Source organism: Marasmius oreades, chromosome 10 (assembly GCF_018924745.1).
Source record: "Marasmius oreades isolate 03SP1 chromosome 10, whole genome shotgun sequence".
NCBI classification, from domain to species: Eukaryota; Fungi; Basidiomycota; class Agaricomycetes; order Agaricales; family Marasmiaceae; genus Marasmius; species Marasmius oreades.
This window is the reverse complement of record NC_057332.1, coordinates 463,779-483,956: the sequence shown is the minus strand read 5'-3', so window position 1 is coordinate 483,956 and position 20,178 is coordinate 463,779. Positions and strand designations below refer to the sequence as shown.

Here is a 20,178-nt window from a genome sequence, read left to right as displayed (position 1 = left end):
AAAACACATGCGGAGAGAAATTTCCGGCGCTTCGGACGCCGACATGTGGGTGGGGAAATTATAATTTACCAAAAACGCCACAGAACCTTTTGGACCCCGCCCGCCCCCTACATATGTTGTTTGCAGAGAGGACGCCAAGAGAGGTCTGGGAGGAGGGGAGGGTGTACACGAGGTCGAGTCATCCCATCCAGTGTTTAATTTTATACTGTAGTAGTTGAGCGCCAGGACAGAAATGAAAAACTTATCAAAAGGGCGGGTAGTTCAGTGAAACTACATCACGTCTAGTAACCTCTACGATTCCGCCCTGCCGCAACGTCAACGTACAAACAAAGCGCCAGATACAAGGCCCTTGTATACGAATATTGATCATTGAAGGGGGCAGAGTTACTGGTGGGGGGTCAATCAGAGGTCGTCCGTAGGCGGGAGAAGAGGGGAGGGGGTGAAGGAGGGGAATGGGGTTATGTATGGGCGGTGGGCGCGGCCAGGGAGCATTGAAAAAACTCGTAGGAGGGCGATCCCCAGCCAGCCGACGAGGGTGATGTAGATGTGTTGAAAAAACTAGATGGTGCACGTCGACGTTTGACATAGGGTATGTTATGATTATGGCTGCAAGTTTATGACATGAGGAAAAGGTGCAGCGTTTCGGGTCCCGACGTATGGATGGGATATTATAATCAAACGCCACAGAACGTTGAAAAAACCGTAAATCCCTGTCACTGGAGGGCCTGGGAGGGGAGGGGAGGACCACGAGCTATCCATTAACTGTTAATAGTCGAACGCCAAGGCAGAGATGTCGTGACAAAATGAAAAAACAAGGCGGGCTGAGTGTACTTACATCACGTCTAGTATGCTATGTTCCCGTCCTGCCGCAATGTCAACGTACAGAGGCGTAGACAAGATCTTTGGTATATGAATGTTGATCATTGAGAGCCAAGATCACCGGTTGGGGGGTCAATCAGAGTGGTCGTAGGAAACTTGGCGGTCGAGAGTATGGCCGGTGCCAGTGTACTCTAAACCTGGCGAACGCGGGCACGGAAACCTAAGCTTTTTCTGAATGCACTTGGGCGATCGTTATAGTGGGCAAACTTGGCCGGAATCGGGGTTCTCTCAGTAGCCCGTAGCAACCTTGGAATGTAAGCTTGTTGGTAGCATTTTGTTCGTCGTGCTGAAGTTTGTATCATGGTTTCCGAGGCAAATTAATGATCACTTTTGAGTTCGTATTGATCTAATACATCAGTCAATACGGTTGCAAGTGTCAAGGGTGAAAAAAACAACTGGAAGTCTGATGATTGAGATGTGCGTGGAATTGGATGTTCGCTCAGGCAAAAAGGCACGTTTCCGGTTATACAGAGTCAGACGAAGCTAGACGCACTGCCAACGTGATGTTAGTATTGTTTCACTAACGCAAGAAGGCTGTTCAGGAGGTGAATGAACACGTTGAAGAAGTTTTGCATCAGAAGTTAGAAGCCAGCTTGTGTCCACAACAAGCGTAAGGGACTGTCAAAAATTAGAGTATATGAAGGGGGTTTGCAGAATGATGGAACCGAGCTGACAGATCGGGAATGTGACCTGTCACGCTACTTTTCTTTCTTCGCTTCGCCGCCAACACCGGTCGTTTGCTCAAATCGGCCCCCCTGTATTGAATTGACGAGGAAATCTCCTGTAATGGAAACGAGTCGAGATCCAATAAGACGTCCGGAGTTCTGCTAAGTTGAGTTAGTAAATACAAATTTATTTTTATTTTTGTTTAGGTCCGCATGCCAGTTGTGTTTGTCGTGTTACCCTGCTTTGGCAACGGAACATTGAGATTCTACCACCGAACGCCCTCTTATAACTCGTATATATCATGGCCTCTTCATTTACGCCACTCATATCATCCCCTTCCTTTCTTCGTCCTCTTTCCTTCATCCCTGAACGACCACTACTCTCAACTTCCCTCCGTGCTTTGGTCGAGGTGTCTGTATGTCATGGAGGGTTTATCGGAAAAGATTCAGTATGTCGTTCATCTTCTCGATTGGGCCACGACTTACAGTTTTATAGACCGATGCACGATGTTCCTGGCTCCCCAACGCCATCACCAAAGATGCCAATGAAGACCACTTCGGAGCCTAAACTAGAACGAGAATCGCCTCCACCTCCTTCCAAGGTCACCCCAAAGTCAACGATGTCAGCGCAGAGCGAGTAAGTCGTCTATTTGGCTTGATCAAGGGCTCAGGGATGGGTTGGATCGTTTGTGCGTGGAGATGACCTCGTGGAATTCTATTGAGGTCGGGTCAAACCTTTCACATCGACATAGGCCAGGGTCGGTGATTGAGCCGTGAACCCAAGTTTACTTGAGCTCTATGGCCAACCGGCGTTCAAACCTACCCTTGGCTTGTCACTGTCATTTAGGCTATCTCATCCATGCTGTTGCTTGGAATTTATCTATCTTCTTCGTGTACTTTCCCATTGCCATGGTTCGTTGCTCACGTTACTATCATGTTCCAGGAACTTCAATCCACGGAAACGTAAATCTCATCCCGACGAAAGCGGGGAACAGAGCCAGCAACAGCAACATTCGGTCCAGATCACTGAAGATGACGCCGATATGGAAGGTGATGTAGATGCCGAAGGTGACGAGGTTAATGATGGTGACGGTGTGGACGTTGTCGAGAAGGCTGCAAGTGGATCGCCATCACCCCCGTCGCTGCCTCGAATCGACTTTCGGCTCCCTTCGGTCTCTGTGAAGATCAAGAGGTGTTCTTCACCTTCCGGAGGGGATGATGTTCCCCCTGGCTCCGTGTCGGAATACGAGAGTGGTTGTATCAAGTGCCATGCTTGCGGGACGGATGTTCCGTTCAGAAATCCAGAAACTGGCCAGTTCAACCTCGACCCTTGGAACAAACATAGGCTCAATTGGTGAGTCACGTTTCTCGTACTTTTCGAGCGTCCATTTTCTGTCTGTTCTTCCGTGATCTTATCGCGATTCGGGCTTTTTCTCTTCTTCCTGTCATTGCTAAGCCGTAGGAAAATTTCGCCTTTCTATGCTGGCTTGTTGTCTTTGTATTTTTTTCTCGCGGTCCTTCTTCCGAGCTCAGACGGCGTGGATTTCACATGTTCATCGAAAAGCATTGATACTCGGTTCGGTGTAAATCAATCAAACTTTCCTTAACTAGACGGAAATCTGTATATTTTTTGCGCGCACACCCAGACACCCTTTCCCTCTTGCCGTCTCTGACAACCTTTACTGATGTTTGCTATTTACAACAGTGCCTCCGCGGCCGGATCTGTTTCACGCCCAAAACCGAATCACCAAATGCACCATCACTCACATCTACAGAACCGCAGCCATGCTCCGGAACCTCATTCCATTTCAGTCCCTAAGGATGTCTGTCATATTCGCCATCACGATCATCACCCTTCCGACTCCCATAAACGTTTATCGACCTCTATATCGCCTCCGCCACATGGACCTTACCAACACCCTGGGCACCCGCATTCTCACTCTCAACATCCCCATCCCCATCCCCACCAGCACCAGCACCAGCACCAGCACCATGCTCGTCATTCCTTTCTGCCTCTTGCTCCTTCTAACGGTGGTGAGAGAGAGCCGGTCATCTACACTCCAGAGTCGACTGCCTCTGCTCTCGCTCATCCTCCACCCAAACGTCGCCGAGCAAAACGGACTGAGGAAGAGCGAATCCATTATTTGAAGAGCGACCCATACGTCGCTCAATTTGAGGCGTATAGAGTGCTTTGTGCGAGCTGCGATAAGTGGATTAGGTTGAGACCGAACTCGACGTATTGTTCTATCCCATGGGACGCTCACCGGAAGAGCTGTCTAGCGAAAAAGATGTGGGTCCTCTCTGATCCGTTTGGGTTTCCTTACTCACGGTTGTACATCTTAGATCATCTAAGAATACATATGCTTTGGAAGAGCGCAATTCCTTGTTTTCGAAGGACCCTGACGTACGCAAGTTCGATGCCGAGCGTGTTCTATGTTCCGAATGCGACCAGTGGATTGGGATAAATTCTGACGACCATCTTCAGGCCGTACAGAAATGGCTAGCGCACAAGTCGAGCTGCCAGAAGGTCAGGCCTAGGAATACTCAGACCGGGAGTGGACCGTTAGTATCTGTCCCTTCTCTTCTCTTCTCTTGGACTATTGATATAACGGCCATGTTGTTTTTTTAGACCTACATTATCTCCTGAAGCCGTACCTCAAGCACCACCACCCTCTCACGCCCGTCCATCGAGTCAACATCAACATTCCCCTCACCTTTCAAGGTCCCAACTCCCATCCTTCCCTCCCCACCCGCCCAATGGTTCTCCATCCGTATCTCATCCTCATCCCTCTCTTACACATCGCCCACCACCCGCCAGTGAGATTCTATTTTGGAAAGAAACTCTCATGCGACGAAGGGCTTTGTCCGTTTCAGGTGCTACACCGGTAGTGGTTGGTGGTGGTGGTGGTGGTGGTGGTGTTGGATCTTCAGGAACTGTTCCTGTTCCTGTTCCTCAAACTCACAATGACTCATCCCGGCCGTTTTCTTCCCCCGAACTCGAAAGACAGAGGGAGAGGAGGATGGCGACATACTCTCAGTCGCGACCTCAAGGTTCGTTAAGCCCTTCGCCGACTCCACCGGTTGGTGGGGGTAGTCAAAGTCAGAGTCAAAGTCAGACTAGACATCCTTCGCCTGGAGAGGGGCCGGGAGGTTCCTGTGTTGGTGTTGGTGTTAATGATGTCAAGACGTCATCGGGTCCTGGGGGGACAAGTGAGGATAACGGAAACGGAGAGGTACGGCGGATCGGGGCGAGTTTGAGTCCTCGTGTTCCTACGGTCGCAGCGTTTTCATCCGCCGGAGTGTCTGGTTCTGGTTCTGGTTCCGGTAGCTTGTCAACTGCTGCTCAAGAATCGAGAAGGAGGAATGCTGAACAGCGAGCTGCGACCCTGAGAGCTGATCCTTTGATTGAAGAGGTCGAGCCAAATCGGGTAGGTCACCTTACCGAGTTTTTTGGTTTGTGAAGATGATAGTTTGCTGACTTTTGCAAGGTATTCTGTTCATTATGTCAGAAATGGGTACAGCTTCGACAGGATAGCAGTTATTGTGCTTATCCGTGGTTGCAACATAGGGGAAAATGTTTGGTGAGGTAGTAAGTGGATTTCCACCCCATGTTGAAGTGCAGGACTTATCGTTTCTTAAATTATTTTTTTTTGTTTTTCCACTTTCAGCAAACGTCGTACTCAAAAGGCAGAAGAAATCGCAGAATTCAAGAGACGTCGAGAGGCTATGCGTATAGCATCTTCATCTTCCTCGCGTCATCATCATGAATCCCATCATCCCTATCGACACATCGTTCCACATGGACCTCCATCTCATCGTGATCGTGATTATCCCGCGGGGCTGCTGACGCCACCGCCGTATGGTGATCCCGGAACATACGAAGATGAAGATGTTGATGAATCGGGTAGCGAAGGTTCGACGCCAGTTTCTACGGCGAGCAGTGATCCTGTCGTCGAGTATTATTTGAACAAGAGATCGGATACTCTCCGTGTTCGTCGCCATGATTCGGAGTATCACCATCACCATCATCATCATCCATACTTCTCGGAGACCGGGTTTCAGTCGGTACCTCCACCGCCTCCACCGCCTCCGCCTTCTGCTGTGTCATCGACGAAGCAGCGTGGAGGGAAGCATGTTCCGCATGTGTATCGGGGTATGCGTATTCCTAATGAGGGAGATGTTGAACTTGCTGAGGTTGATCCTGATACGATGGGTGAGGGTGAGGGTGAAAGGAACGTTAATGTAGTGGATGGAGATGGAGATGTGGAGATGATCAGTGGGGAAAAGTCGAGTAGACGTTCAGCGAGGAGACCGGCAATGTCTAGGAGAAATTCGGGGTATCCGTATGACTCTCGTCCTGGACCACAGCCACCGACTTCTCCTCCGAGGAGACTGTATGGAGGAGGAGGAGGGAGAAGTACGGCGCAGGTGGTTGTTCCTGCTATCTCTGCGTACGTTCCGCCTCAGTTGGCGGATTTGGATTCTCCTAGTGGGAGGTGAGTCACTCGGTGTTTTTTTTTTATTTAGTATTCGGATGTTCATTTTTTTTTTGTTTTTATTTCCAGGAAACACTTCGTATTCTCGTCCATCACCTATCTCTTCCAAACGACTTATGAAGCGACGGATGATATGTCGATCTCTTCGCTCCTGACGTATCTTAACGCTGCGATGCCGCCTGATAAGCATGAGGACTTTGATACGGCTGAAGTTGCAAAAGCCGTTGTTGCGTCTGGGGATAGAGGGAGATATGTTCTTGAAGGGGATTTGGTGAGGAGGCTTTGAAGAGGAGGGTGTTGGTTTCTTGGCACAAGACATGGGACAATATGTAGATTATAAGTATATCGTTATGTTTTTTCTTGGGACGGTATAATAGATGCCTGTATACCGTCGTTATCGATTGTCCAGACCTATCAAGAGATATGGTTTGTTGCACTATCTTATGGGCCGACTAGCTCAGTTGGTTAGAGCGTCGTGCTAATATTTACAATCATGAAGTTAACGTGAAGGTCTTGGGTTCGATCCCCACGTTGGCCATGTATTGGTTGTGCTTTTTCTATTTTGGCTCGGCTCTGGGTGGAGCATCTTGTATTCGAGCGGTTGCAACATTATACTGTATTATTATAGTATACCTTGTGAACTCGTTGAGAAGGAGATCTCAGAACAGCAGCTCCTCTCAACTTTCAATACATTTTCTCTCAAGCTTCCACCATAGGGATACTAGAAAGTTTTTGGTCTCTTAAGTCTGGACGATTGAAGAACGGATGTGACGCAAAGTTTGTGCATCTCCATACTCATATTCCTGACTGAATGTATATCCACGCTTACATATCTGCTCATGTCACAGTCTAAGGGGACTATAGGCAGCAAGGACAACATCGTGCCTGTTTGTGGGGTCATTCAGGAGAAAAGTTGGGACCTGGCCTTTGTAAGATGCAATTCAGTTGGGAGAAATGAAGACATGAATCTTATCAACCCAGACTCTGGCCATCGAAGGGCTGTAATGACTGCTCCACCTATCGATTCAATGTGAACACGATTCAGATGAAGGGTTTGAAATCGAATGCTAGCAATCACTTGCGCCAAAAAATCCTCCAAATGTCATTTACATGTACCCCCATACACCCACAACTTGAACCACCCACATGTGCAACATCAATGTCCTCGCAACAGACCATGTAAGATGTTTATAATGATCTCCAGAAATTCTTCCTGCTCCTGTTATAATGATTGGCCTTGGGTTCCAAGGAGCCCCAAGGCTATTAATGTATCAGCTCCTTCTTCATTACTGGCCCGTGGTTCGTGCTCTGTCTTTTAATGTATTTTAATGGACCTCCAATGTACCTTCCTATACCCGTATCTCCCGTTTCATTCCCTTAATAAGTCCTGCAACGCAAGAGGTAAAATCAAAATACCGTTTTTTAATGGATCTCCAAACATCAATGGCTTACCTTCATACCATTGATGGTCCCTGCCGACCTCCTATTGTATTCCATTACTAATACCATGATGCGGGGGGTAAAAATCGAAATACCATCCTTTAATGGACCTCTGAACATCAAATTTCCCATACCATTGATGGTCGCCGACCTCCCATTTTATCCCATTAATAATCCTGCCTTCCTGTACCATTGATGGTCCCCACCAACCTCCTATTGTATTCCATTAATAATCCCATGATGCGGGAGGGGCATAAAAATCGAAATACTGTCCTTTAATGGACCTCTGAACATCAAACCTCCCATACCATTGATGGTTGCCGACCTTCCATTTTATCCATTAGTAATCCCACCTTCCTATACCATTGATGGTCCCTGCCAACCTCCTATTGTATTCCATTAATAATCCCACGATGCATAGTAAAAATCGAAATACCGTCCTTTAATGGACCTCACCGACCTCCTATTTTCTTCCATTAATAATCCTGCAATGCAGGAGGTAAAAATCAAAATACCGTCTCTTAATGGACCTCTGAGCATCAATCCTCCCATACCATTGATGGTCCTTGCTGTCCTCCAGTTCTAATCCAATTACTAAGTCATCAAGTTCATTAATGGACACACTGGACCAGGGCAGTGGACCTTATATCAATAAAAGGATTGAAATACGATATAGATTTACGTATCGTATCATACCAATAGCGACTGAACAAAAACACCAAAAGAAAGCACCTAGCTCAACCAGTTCTCAATCATCATTGTCATCTAAGTCCTCCCTCCCCTCATCTTCATCTACTTCAACTTCCACCTCCAATGGAGACATCAATGGAAGGGTAGCATTGTAGCGCGGATCCCCAAGGTGAGAAAGGATTAACTTTGCCTGCTCACGTATGGGGTGCCATACCTGTGCCCAATGACAACCATGATTACGCTCAACGTGAGCATGTTCCTTTGCGTATGCCGTCAAACCCTCCTGTACAAACAGAGAGACATCCCCTCATCATCCGATCTGTGGTTCCCACCAACCAGCCAGGTAGTAGCAATATTCAATCGAGCGGTGCATTTCTTCTGATACAAGCCGCAGTTCTTCTCGTGGTTGGCAGGAGTGAGCTCGTGCTTTACACCATTCGGAACGAAGGCCTGGAAATCATTAGTGATCCAATGCAGATAAATATCGTGTTAGTAGATTAACTCACTATCCTGAATCTCCTCAAAACTCGCCCCATCAGTGATCCTTTCACCACCCACAATTGTAATATGGGTGTACCAGATCCATGAGAGCATTTGTTTACTTTGTCCAAGCGCCAAAACTGGATTGAAGGGGACCATAGGCATATTGACCTCATTGAGGACCCCATCAATCGCACTTGCACTCACCCCACTTCGTTCCTGTGCCAATCGCCAGTCTTCCCTCTCCTTGTTCTTCAAAACTCATTCACTGATCCCTCGAATATCCTTGTCTTGCAGCTCCTTCAGGGAGTTCATCCACTCTCCATGTTCGTGTGTTTGCAATAGGGCCGAACGAGCCGCACGATAGGTAGCTGCTATTGCTGCAATTTGTGCATCAATTTTGTCCTGGAGTGCATTCATTTTCGTATACATGCCTTGTGAAGGCTGTAAACGGGACATATTCTTGTAAACAACAGAATGGGAATGTAGCTGAGCTCGAAGTTGACTGAGTGATTCATATGCTTGTGCAAAGCGAAGTTGATCTTCTAATTGAATGAGTTCCGTCAGAATGAGAGTGCGAGATTGTTTGTCAAGGGAGCTAGGGAGGAAGAGATTCATCATCTCTGGCTTTGAGGATTCAGATTGTGGTTCAGCTTCAATTAGAGATCGGAGACTGGGTATCTGGACGAGCAGAGAATCTCGGTATTTCCGCACTCGTTGCAAGAGAGAAGTTTGTCGCATAAGGCGCGAACGTTGTTGGAAATCAGTAAGTTTTATCTTGGATAATATGGCAGTATCGCGATATAAATCGGAAAAGACCTTAAAGATGCATATTTATACAATTTTAACACTTATGAGTTATAAATTATGGGATTAATAGGACTAGAGTGAGCCCGTACTTCTAGTTAAAGCATGAGCCTCTACAAGAGACTTTATCTGTACAAATGGTACAAAATTAGGAAAGATGAGAGACTTTGCCGAAGTTCAGAAAACTGTACGAATTTCGGGAAGCAGCCGTTTAAAAACCTTTGTTCTTTTATTGGAAGGCCTCATCTTACTCCTGGAATGCTCATAGCGAACATAGGGATTTTATTAAACACTTTATTGAAACTTCAACGAAGTCTGGTTGGACTGCTCGGATATATGAAATTCTCGGATATAGAAATCCAAACAAGGATAAAGGAAGGAACAGCCGATTCTCACAAATGGAAAATGGAAGAATAGGAATTTCTCGGAAAACCAAGGAAACACGGACTTCAGCGAAGTGCATGACATATTTGATTTCAAGAGAGAAACCTTGGGGACAGGGCCTAGGATCAAGGCTAGATCTTCTCCAAAAAAGGAATAGAACAGAAACATGAAGAATGGATACACCTGAAACAGGGACTCGTTCCCTAGGAAAAACAGGAGAATGCGGATATGTCGGGTACTTCAGTGAAGTCAAGTCCCTACATTGCAACCAGGAAACAAGGAACAGATATTCAGTTTAATATTCGATTTGGCACTTCAGCACATAAAACTCTTGTATTATACCTGATTAAGCGAGTTTCTGTTCGACTGAAAGGGATTTCATTATTATTTACCAGTTTCACACACATTTTGGACTTTTACTAGTATTTATTAGAAAAACCGTATATAAGGAGGGCAGGAAAGAGGGATTTTCCCCAGCAACCTACGAGAGGAGACTCAGTTCACCTACTAGGATTCGCTCGAGATTTGACCTTTGCCCCAGTCTTCACTGAAGTTGGTGTTCTGTGTTTGGAAAGATAGATTTAGATTATTGCAATTGAATTTGGTATTGGCATATTGTCTTGGAATTGAACTCTGGATATTGAAGTCAATTTGGACTTATATTGAATTTGGATTGCTATTGTCTAGTTTGGATATTGAACTTGGAACCGAACTTCGGTGAAGACTTGTAAAGCTTTGTTGAAAAGTCAGATATTGAATTTTGGAATTGGTGAATCATATTGTCACTCTTGTAGTGAAAGAACCTTGATTGAAACTTCTATAAAACCGAAGACCCCCCATATTCTATCTTTCTTGGTGCCTCTTAGTGAAAACTAAAGCCTTAAGAATACCGACCTCCACCCCTTACACTTGTGTATACTCTTCTTGGTGTGGTTTTGGTTTGTGCACTTTGTGCTTGAGGTGTGTTTGCTAGCCATATTTAGTGGTGTTACACAGCGTTATTATCTGGTGACCACCGCAGGGGGTGGTATTACTAGGAAAGAAAGAATTCTTGAAACTGTACACTTCGCAGAAGTTAGCTTCTAAGAAGTACAATTGTTCATTTGGTTGAGATCAAACCGCAGTACTTGTCAAAATTGCACCCAGATCTAAGAAAATAGATAAGGGAAAAGCAGTTAGCACTTCGCGAATGAGATCAATGCAGACTTCGAGCGCTGCAGGAAACTTAGAATTAACCGAACATCGAATTTCTAAGATCCAACAGGAACAAGAATTAGAAAAGCAAGTTGCTCTTCTAAAAGAAAATATACAATTGCAACAAGAGATTAATAGTCTCTGACTTGCTTCATTAAGGGATAGAGCCTTAGCAACTACTTCGGTTGTATCTATTTTTGAAAGAATAAGGAACTTTGGCAAAGAAACCGAAGATCCAGAAAACTCTTTGTCACAAGTTAGAGAAGGAACACCAGAACCACCGGTACCTCCAGCGAATACTCCAGTTTCAGAACTGGAAGGTATTTCGGATCCTTTTCAATCTTTTGAGAGAGACTTAGATTTTGATATTGAATTATTGAGTAGAGCTAATATGGCAAACTCAGTAAATACGGAAGGACCAGAACCACAGGAAAATGTGGTTCGACCAGTGAAACAGTCATGGATGGACCTCACAGCGGAAGCTAGGGAGGTCTTGAAAGGAGACAAACATAAGATGAGATTACAGGTCTTTAGTAAAGACCGTCTGGAAACGTTTGAAGCTTGGTTGACTGCACTAGAAGATTATTTTCGATGGAATAATATCGAGAATGATGAGGCGAAGATCAACATCGCAATGACACAGATGGATCTGACCACCCAAGAGTTGCTCGAAGATGTTATTGCCTCTGCAAGAGGTTACGACTGGGAGCTTTTCAAGGATGAGTTGCTTCAAGAATTTCCTGAAGCACAGGATAGGAAGATCAGCTCAAGGGAGCGTCTTCTTACCGTCTGTGAACGAGCAAAGTACATTCCGTTCGGTCATACGTCGAAGTTAGCGGCATTTAATAGAGAATTCAATTTAGAAGCTAAAAAGTTGAAGAATACTATGCCCCCGCTGATTATGAATATTGACTTAGTCTTGTATTATTTGAATACGTTGGAACCAAGATTTGCAGACAAGATTAGAAAGCATTTAGTAGCGAAAGCTATGTCTGAAATGCGAAGGGACACTGACATTTGAGAGAAGCTCAAGAAGTGTCAGGACTCTTGGACAATCGATGAAGTCCAGGAAGCTGCAATTACAATGTCAGCTACCATGGTTCAAAGTGTTTATTCACCAGGACTTGGAGTTTCGAGTAGAGATACTTGTTCAGGTGTCTCCCTGGAAGGCCTAAATAGACTTCATGGTGTAAAACAAACAGTGGATCAGTATGTTCGTCCTCCGATGCCAGAGACACAGGATAGAAAAATAAAGGATGAATGGGAACACAAAATATCGGTATCAATGGATACCTACAATGTGAAACTTCGCGAACTTGGACACCAAGTTTCTGAGCAGAGTAAAGCAACCGAAAATACCAATCGGTTACTTCTCGAAGTCATGAAGTTAGTGAAAGTTGGTGCAAATAATGGTAACCAGAGTAGTGGAAACCAGTACCAGCGACCTTGCGATCGACCAGATCGGCCGTGCAATAATAACGAGACTTCGGTGAAGTCCAACTGGGTGGATGATCTTCAGTGTTGGTTCTGTAGCAAAGAAGGGCATACCGCTAGGGACTGTCCAGAGCAAGCGAAGTTGCTGGAAAATGGAATTTTGAAAAGAAATTCCAAAGGAAAGATTGAGTTGAAGGATGGAAGTCGACTTCCATTTGTAAATGTGAAGGAACCTGGTCCTACTCGTGCAGAGAGAGTGTTGGCAATTGCCAAAGAAAGAGGATGGCTGGCCGCAAGCTCTGCAGCAGCTCAAAGTATGTTGTATGAAGTAGAAGAAGAACTGACTGTAGTGAACAGTTTTCAGTATGCATTAGAAGAAACGTTGAAAGAAATTGGAAGTGATGAGTCGCACGCATTGGCGGTTCTTATGAAGAAATTGAATGGGTCAAAAAACTAGGAGATCCGATGAAAGGGCAGGATAGAGAGGGCAGGAATGCTAAAGCCCTGAATACCAAAAAGACCCTAGAGGAACCTAGAAAATTGATACCGCAGGTTGTAATAAATACACCTAAGAATTTCGACAGATCCAGATATATAATTCCTCAGATGAGAGAGGAGGAAGAAGAAAATGGAAAGAAGATGGAGACTTCAGTGAAGTCCCCAGATAATGCACAAATTGAAGAAATCGAGGAAGATGATGTTCCTCAGGAAAGACCATTTGATTGTGTAAAACCAGTCGAAAGAATATTTCAGCCGAGAGACTATGCTCTCCCAAGGAAAGAAGAACTTAAAGAAAATAGTACTTCTAAGGAAAGGGTAGTTTCTACTCACACTGAAGAGATCAGAAAGGCTGTAAGGCCTAAGGAATCATTATCCGACACGAATTGGAAGTCGGTAAAACAGAGAGCAGTTGATAGTATTGCAGAAAAGATTTTGTGGAAAGAAGTTGAAATTTTGGCAGAGCATGCTATTAAAGCCTCTCTGGAATTACAAAAAGCTTTGATGCGGAAGATTAAGAACCGAAGGCTTCCTAGAAGAAATGCGAATGCATTCTTTAAAGAAGCCGGAACAGAAGAAAAGCTCGGACGAGACATTTTGTCAGACTTCAGCGAAAATACCGAATTTATCGATATCAAAGATGTTGAAGTCACACAGACCTTTGAAATTTTGGAGGAACCCCGGGGCCATCTAGAAGAAGGCTCGGTGGTGCACAAAGACGCTGTAGAACAATATATCAGCGACCTACCTCCGGAAGATAGAAAGAAAGTGATAATCATCACAAGGGTTATGGATACTCCGTTTTCCCTGAAATAAATAGTTCTAAGGAAGAAGTTGAAGCCGTCACTGATGGCAGATCACAGATAGTTGAGATTGATATGGTTGTAGGGGTTGGACTTGGTCTGACATGGGATCCGGAATCCAATATTTTGATGCAATCAGCTAATGGCCAACTTCAAAGAACTAAAGGGTTAGCTAGAAATGTGCCCTTCCGGTATCGCGGATATAATCTACTAGTACCTAAATAAACGCATTTTTAACATTTTTATATATAATATAATCAAAATGGGAACATAATATGAGGATTAGAGCAAGCCCAAGCTGCTAGTCAAAGCACGGGTCTATTTGCGGGTTATCCGAAGTACAGAAAGTACGAAACACCCTATAGATGAGAGTCTTCGACGTTCCGAAACCTGTAGGAACTGATGAAGCAGCCTTTAAAAACCTTCGTTCATTTGGATAGGCCTCGTCTCACTCGCAATTACCTGTAGCAAACATGGGGACACTTGATTTTACTATCAATTTATTGATTTCTTCGATATTGGTTGAAAAGACGGAAACAGCTCTTAGAAGTACATCTGGAAGTAACAATCGGACGGATGTAACTATCTAAAGTCCACTTCGGACTTAAGGAACAGAAACAATGCCGGTGGCTGTAACTTACAGCTGGAAACAAGAAAAGGGGCGGATGTCGACGATGTCCGGTCAGAAAGGACATTCTACCAGGAAAGAACCATAGGAACGATCCCTGGAATGTAGATCGAGCAGTTTTGGACTATTCCAGATCGGATAGAACAAGAGAGAACAAGGGAGCACATGGGGACTCGCCTTGGAAACAAAAAGGGGTCAGGATGTATCCACATGCAAATGTCAAAGATATCCGACTCGGAACAGGAATAAAGAAAATATGAGGAAAAGGAATAAGGAATACTATATTCTGGACAGTTTTATATCTAATTGACATGTACTATACCTGATTAAGGGTACTTTGGTATCTCTGAAAGGGATTTCTCTATATTTTCGACTTTTTACCATATCTTCGACGTTTGATTATTATTTATTCGAAAAGGCGTATATAAGGGAGGATGGTAGCAGCAGTATTTTCCCCAGTAACCTACGACAGAAGCCTAAGTGCTTTCACTAGGGGACTCTGGCTCATACTTTGCCCCACTTCTTCGAAGTTGGTGTTTGTATTTGGAAAAGATTGGATTTGAACTTTGAATTTGATTTGAATTTGTTGCCACTTTGGTACTTGGAAACCTTGAACTTGTAGAGTCGCTTTGACTCGAATTTGAATTGAATTTGATAGTTCTATTTGAACTTAGAAAGAATTGAACACCTCCTCGAAGTAGTGAACTTCGTAGAAAGCCTTTGTCATTTTGACTTGTGAACACAGAATTTGAATTTGTTTTGAACCATATAAAGCCCCACCCTTGAAGTCTTATCTTAGAGTTCTCAGTGAACCTTGCTGAGAGTGTCCATTGATACCGACCTCCACAAATCAACTACGCTAATTGCTAGTGTTGGGTTTGGTTTTGCGCACTTCGTGCTTGGAGTGTGCTTTGCTGCACCTAGTAGTAGTTTTTAGTGCCGTTATCATTGGTGACCACCGCAGGGGGTGGTATCACTAAGAAAAGACTTCATTTACATTGTACATCTCGACTTCGAAGAAGTTCGCTTCGAGAAGTTACCCTATACCCGTTGAACTTTACGGAAGAATCTGTCAAAATTGCTCCTAAAAGCGACCCACCAGTTGCGAATAAAGGAAAAGCGTTAGAGACTTCTAAGAAAAGAACAACTTTGACTTCGACTGTTGCAGGACAGTCACAATTGTTTGATCACAGTCTCTCAAATATTCAGAAGAAGCTTGAGGAACTGAGAAAAAGGAATACAGAACAAATAAGAGATTCGGAAGCAGCCCGGTTAAGAATAAATCAATCTTTAGCTGAGTCGCCGACGAAAAGAGGGTATTTTACCGTCGAAGAAGGCATTAGTACTGCTAGTCTAGTACCGTTACCATCTTCCTCACGTGAATCATCTTTATCGAGTTTGTTGTCAGACGTAGAATCAGAATTTAGAATGTCGAATAGAAATGAATTGATGGCGCCGACAGAAATGTCGGATCGCCCACCAAAGAACTCCTGGATGGAGCTCTCCGAAGAAGCGAGAGATGTCCTGAAAGGGGACAAATACAAGTTGCAACTTCAGGTCTTTAGTAAAGATCACCCGGAACATTTCGAAGGTTGGCTTACAGCCTTAGAGGATTATTTCCGGTTCCATAACATAGAGAATGGTGAAGCACGGATCAATTTTACTATGACCCAGATGGACATAGCAACCAGAGAGCTATTAGCGGAGGTTGTACCGTCATCTCGAGGTTATGATTGGGAAAAATTCCGAGAAGAGTTACTTAAGGAATTCCCGGAAGCGCAGGACAGGAAGATTGGCTCTCGTGAGCGTCTACTTGCCATTTGCGAGAAAGCGAAGTATATACCGATTGGACATACCTCGAAGTTAGCTGCGTTTAATCGTGAATTCAACTTAGAATCAAAGAAGTTGAAAAATGTGAATCCGCCGTTGATTACGAATGTGGACCTAGTCCGGTATTATATCAACACTTTGGAGCCCCGCTTTGCGGAGGAGTTACGGAAACATCTGTTTGCCAAAGCCATGGCAGAGTCCAGTAAGGACATGGACATCGCTGAAAAGCTAAAGAAACGTCAGGATCCGTGGATGATCGAAGATGTTCAGGAAGCGGCTATCAACATGTCTGTTACGATGATACAAGGTGCATATTTACCAGAAGTAGGACAATCAGGTAGAGATACCTATGCGGGGTTAACGCCTGCAGGGTATACGATGCTTCATGGTGTAAGGCAGTCTGAAGATCAGTTTTGAGACCACCGGTCCCGGAAACTAGGGAAAAGAAATTCAAAGATGAATGGGAACAGAAAGTTTCGTCTTCAATGGACACATATAATGTGAAACTCCGAGAATTGGGACAGCAAGTCTCAGAACAGAATAAGGCAACGGAAAATAATAACCGATTACTCCTTGAATTGATGAGAACAATGAAAGTGAGCACCGGAAATGGGACTCAGAATAACGGAAACCAATACCAACGTCCTGGCGATAGAATGCGCAATGGAAATGAGTCTTCGTCAAAGTCTAACTGGGTCGAGGATATGCAGTGTTGGTTCTGCAATAAGGAAGGACATACCGTGAGGGACTGTCCGGAACAAGCAGATTTATTGGCGAAAGGAATTTTGAGAAGGAATGCTGATGGAAAGTTCGAGTTGAAGAACGGGGACCGGGTTCCGTTTGTGAGATTCGGGGAACCAGGACCAACTCGTGCGGAAAGGATTTGGGCAATTGCCAAAGAGAAAGGATGGACGGCTAAGACTTCGGTGATGGCGCAGAGCTTAATGTTTGAAGTCGAAGAAGAGCCAACGCCGGTCTCGAACTTCCAGTTTGCGCTGGAAGAAACTATCAAAGAAATGGGTGACTCAGATGAATCGAAAGTATTATCGGTTCTGATGAAGAAACTCAATGGCTCAAAAACTAGAAGTTCCAAGGAAAGGGCAGGGCAGTAAAAGGGATAAGGCCCAGGAAAAGACCCTTGAGGAACCTCGAAGATTGAAGCCAGAAGTTGTGATTTCGCCGCCGAAAAACTTTGATAGATCCAAGTACGTAGTTCCACAGTTGAGAAAAGAAAATGAAGAAAATGATAATGCGCCGACTTCGAAGAAGTCAAAAGAAAAGGAAACTAGCGAGGAACAAACTTCAGAGAAGGAAGATCCTCAAGAGAGACACTTTGATCGGGTAGAACCGATTGAGAGGATATTTCAACCAAGGGATTTTGCTTTACCCAGGAAACCAGAAGAAGACCAGGGAAACAAAGGTCAAGGAAGCCGGAACATTTCAGAGAAAGTCGAAGACATTAGAAGGGCTATTAGGCCTAAGTCGGAGAAACTTTCTTTGAATAATGACGATTGGAAAGTCGTAAAGCAGAAAGCGGTTGAAGAGATTGCGGACAGAATTCTGAGACAGGAAGTTGAGATTTCGACGTCGCATGCTATAAAAGCTTCGCCGGAATTACAGAAAGCCTTGTTAAGGAAACTTAGAAATCGAAGATTGCCTAGAAGGGATGCAAAGTCCTTTTTCGAAGCAGAAATAGATGAAAAGTTAGTAAAGCAATTTTCTAACTTTGGAACGGAAAGTGAGTTCGTCGATCTCGATGAACTCGAAGTTGACCAAACATTTGAAGTTTTGGAAGAAGCTAGAGGACAGCTTGAAGCTGGTTCAATAGTTCAGAAAGATCCGGTGGAACAGTATATTAGAGACCTTCCTATGGAACAGCAGCGTAATGTTTTTATAGTTGCTAATGTAATGGATGGTCTTCGATGTATTTATCCAGAAGTCAATGGGTCCAAAGAAAGAGTAGAAACTATCATAGATAGTGGATCTCAGATAGTTGCAGTAGATATGGTTGTAGCTATTGGACTTGGAATGATTTGGGATCCAGACACAAATGTGGTTATGCAATCTGCAAATGGTCAACTACAAAGGACTAAAGGATTAGCAAGGAATGTACCTTTCACATTTGGTGAAGTAGAAGTCTTTTTACAACTTCATGTTGTCGAAGATGCTCCTTATCAGATTTTGTTGGGAAGACCTTTCGACGTTTTGACAAACTCAGAGGTGCAGAATTTCCCAGATGGTGATCAACTCATAGTAATCACTTGCCCTAATACTAGAGTAAAGTGTACTATACCAACTTACCCTAGAGGTGAGGGAATTAAGATTCGCCATAAAACAAAGAAGCCAATCCTTAGAAGAGAAAATGCTAGAGCCAGACAGGCTAGAAAAGAAAGAGAAGATGAATTAAAAAGAGGGGAAAATTCAGAAATAGAAAATTTTCAATGAGCCTTGAGGAATTGCTAGATGATCAAGGAGAGGTTGCATTGAGTTTTTTTTTGAGGATAATAAAATTGAGATAGAAGGGTATAAATTACCAGAAAAGAATAACTTTGAGTCAGTAGAATTAGCAGAAGCGTTTGTCTTAGCTAGTAAATCTGATTTCGAAGAAGTCACAGCCTTGTTAGCCTCTAGCGCTAGAATAGAAGAAATAGAAAAAGGATTAAGTGGAGAGAACCCACTTATCAATGATAACTCAGAAACTCCTTACGGAAACCCTGAGAATCTAACAAGTTTAGAGCCAGCCTCTGTATTTGGGAAGTATAAACCAGTGCACTTGAAGGTTAGACCGCAACTTGCACCAATGCCAGAAGAATTTAGGGTACAAAGGAATATTACTGGAGATCCACTAGCGGAACTTCCAGAACTATCTCCTAATCCACCTGAATATTCGCCTGGAGAAAGATATACTTTAGAAAAGAAAGAGGTCATTGACAAGAATCACTCCGAAGATTTCTTGTGGCCAGAAGAAAGGAAATTGTTGCATCATTTCATGACAGTACAGGAAAAAGGATTTGCTTGGTGTGCAGAAGAAGGAGGAAACTTCAGGACAGACTTCTTCCCTCCAATCAAATTTCCAGTACTACCACATACTCCATGGGTGGAAAAGAATATTCCTATTCCACCTGGGATTTATGAAGAAGTATGCAAGATCCTGAAAGATAAGATAGCAGCTGGTGTTTACGAACCCACTACTTCGTCTTATCGGTCTAGATGGTTTATGGTTTTGAAGAAAGATGGAAAGAGTCTGTGCTTAGTTCATAGCTTAGAAGCTTTGAATAGAGTTACAATCCAACACTCAGGAATTCCACCAGGAACAGCAGAGATAGCTTCTAGCTTTTCTGGAAGAGCATGTTTAGGCATGTTGGACATCTGGGTTGGTTACGATGAAAGACTGATAGATGAAAAGTCAAGGGACTATACTACGTTCCAGACTCCATTTGGTCCTTATCGTTTGGTTAAACTACCAATGGGTTGGACAAACTCTGTTCCATTATTTCATGAAGATGTATCATACATCTTTAGAGAAGAAATGCCACATGTCACAAGACCATATATTGATGATGTTCCTATCAGAGGACCGGCCTCTAGATACGAAACACCAGATGGGTCATTTGAAACCATACCAGAAAATAAAGGAATTAGAAGATTTGTTTGGGAACATTTCCAGAACGTAAATCGGATAGTTCAGCGCATGAAGTATGTTGGTGGAACATTTTCGGGTCCTAAAGCATACTTGTGTGTATCAGAAGGGTTAGTAGTAGGACACAGAGTGTCCTATGAAGGAGAAAAGCCAGTAGAAAAGTTGGCGGAAGTCATCCTATCATGGGACCCTGCAAACTTTGAAAACAGAACACATATAAAATCTTTCTTGGGCACAGCAGGACAAATGCGAATGTTCATTAAGGATTATGCGAAAATTACACGTCCGTTGACTAAGTTGACTGCAGCGA

The 20,178-nt window shown here is 44.1% G+C and overlaps 2 protein-coding genes and 1 non-coding gene across 5 annotated transcripts; 2 read left to right on the top strand and 1 right to left on the bottom strand.

The window, feature by feature from the left end:
• The first annotated feature begins 1,589 nt into the window (after window positions 1-1,589).
• On the top strand, window positions 1,590-6,458 carry E1B28_002189 (uncharacterized protein). Of its 3 annotated transcripts, XM_043159097.1 has the most exons (10): window positions 1,590-1,710; window positions 1,765-1,993; window positions 2,041-2,181; window positions 2,488-2,898; window positions 3,250-3,834; window positions 3,888-4,106; window positions 4,174-4,972; window positions 5,033-5,133; window positions 5,213-6,040; window positions 6,110-6,458. In XM_043159097.1, the coding sequence occupies exons 2-10, from the start codon at window positions 1,968-1,970 to the stop codon at window positions 6,324-6,326; spliced, it is 3,327 nt and encodes a 1,108-aa protein (XP_043002695.1). In that variant the 5' UTR covers window positions 1,590-1,710; window positions 1,765-1,967; the 3' UTR covers window positions 6,327-6,458. The 3 variants fall into 3 exon arrangements, with proteins under 3 accessions (XP_043002695.1, XP_043002693.1, XP_043002694.1); XM_043159095.1 differs by having other exon boundaries at window positions 1,590-1,993; XM_043159096.1 differs by having other exon boundaries at window positions 1,590-1,993; window positions 2,488-3,834.
• A 28-nt stretch (window positions 6,459-6,486) lies between these two features.
• On the top strand, window positions 6,487-6,578 carry E1B28_002188. The gene has a single exon. It is a non-coding gene; the product is annotated as a tRNA-Ile (tRNA).
• Window positions 6,579-8,911: 2,333 nt separating this feature from the next.
• On the bottom strand, window positions 8,912-9,391 carry E1B28_002187 (uncharacterized protein; the record flags this gene model as incomplete). Its single annotated transcript, XM_043159094.1, has 1 exon — window positions 8,912-9,391. One exon carries the CDS (start codon window positions 9,389-9,391, stop codon window positions 8,912-8,914), a length of 480 nt encoding a protein of 159 aa, XP_043002692.1.
• Between the last annotated feature and the right edge of the window lie 10,787 nt (window positions 9,392-20,178).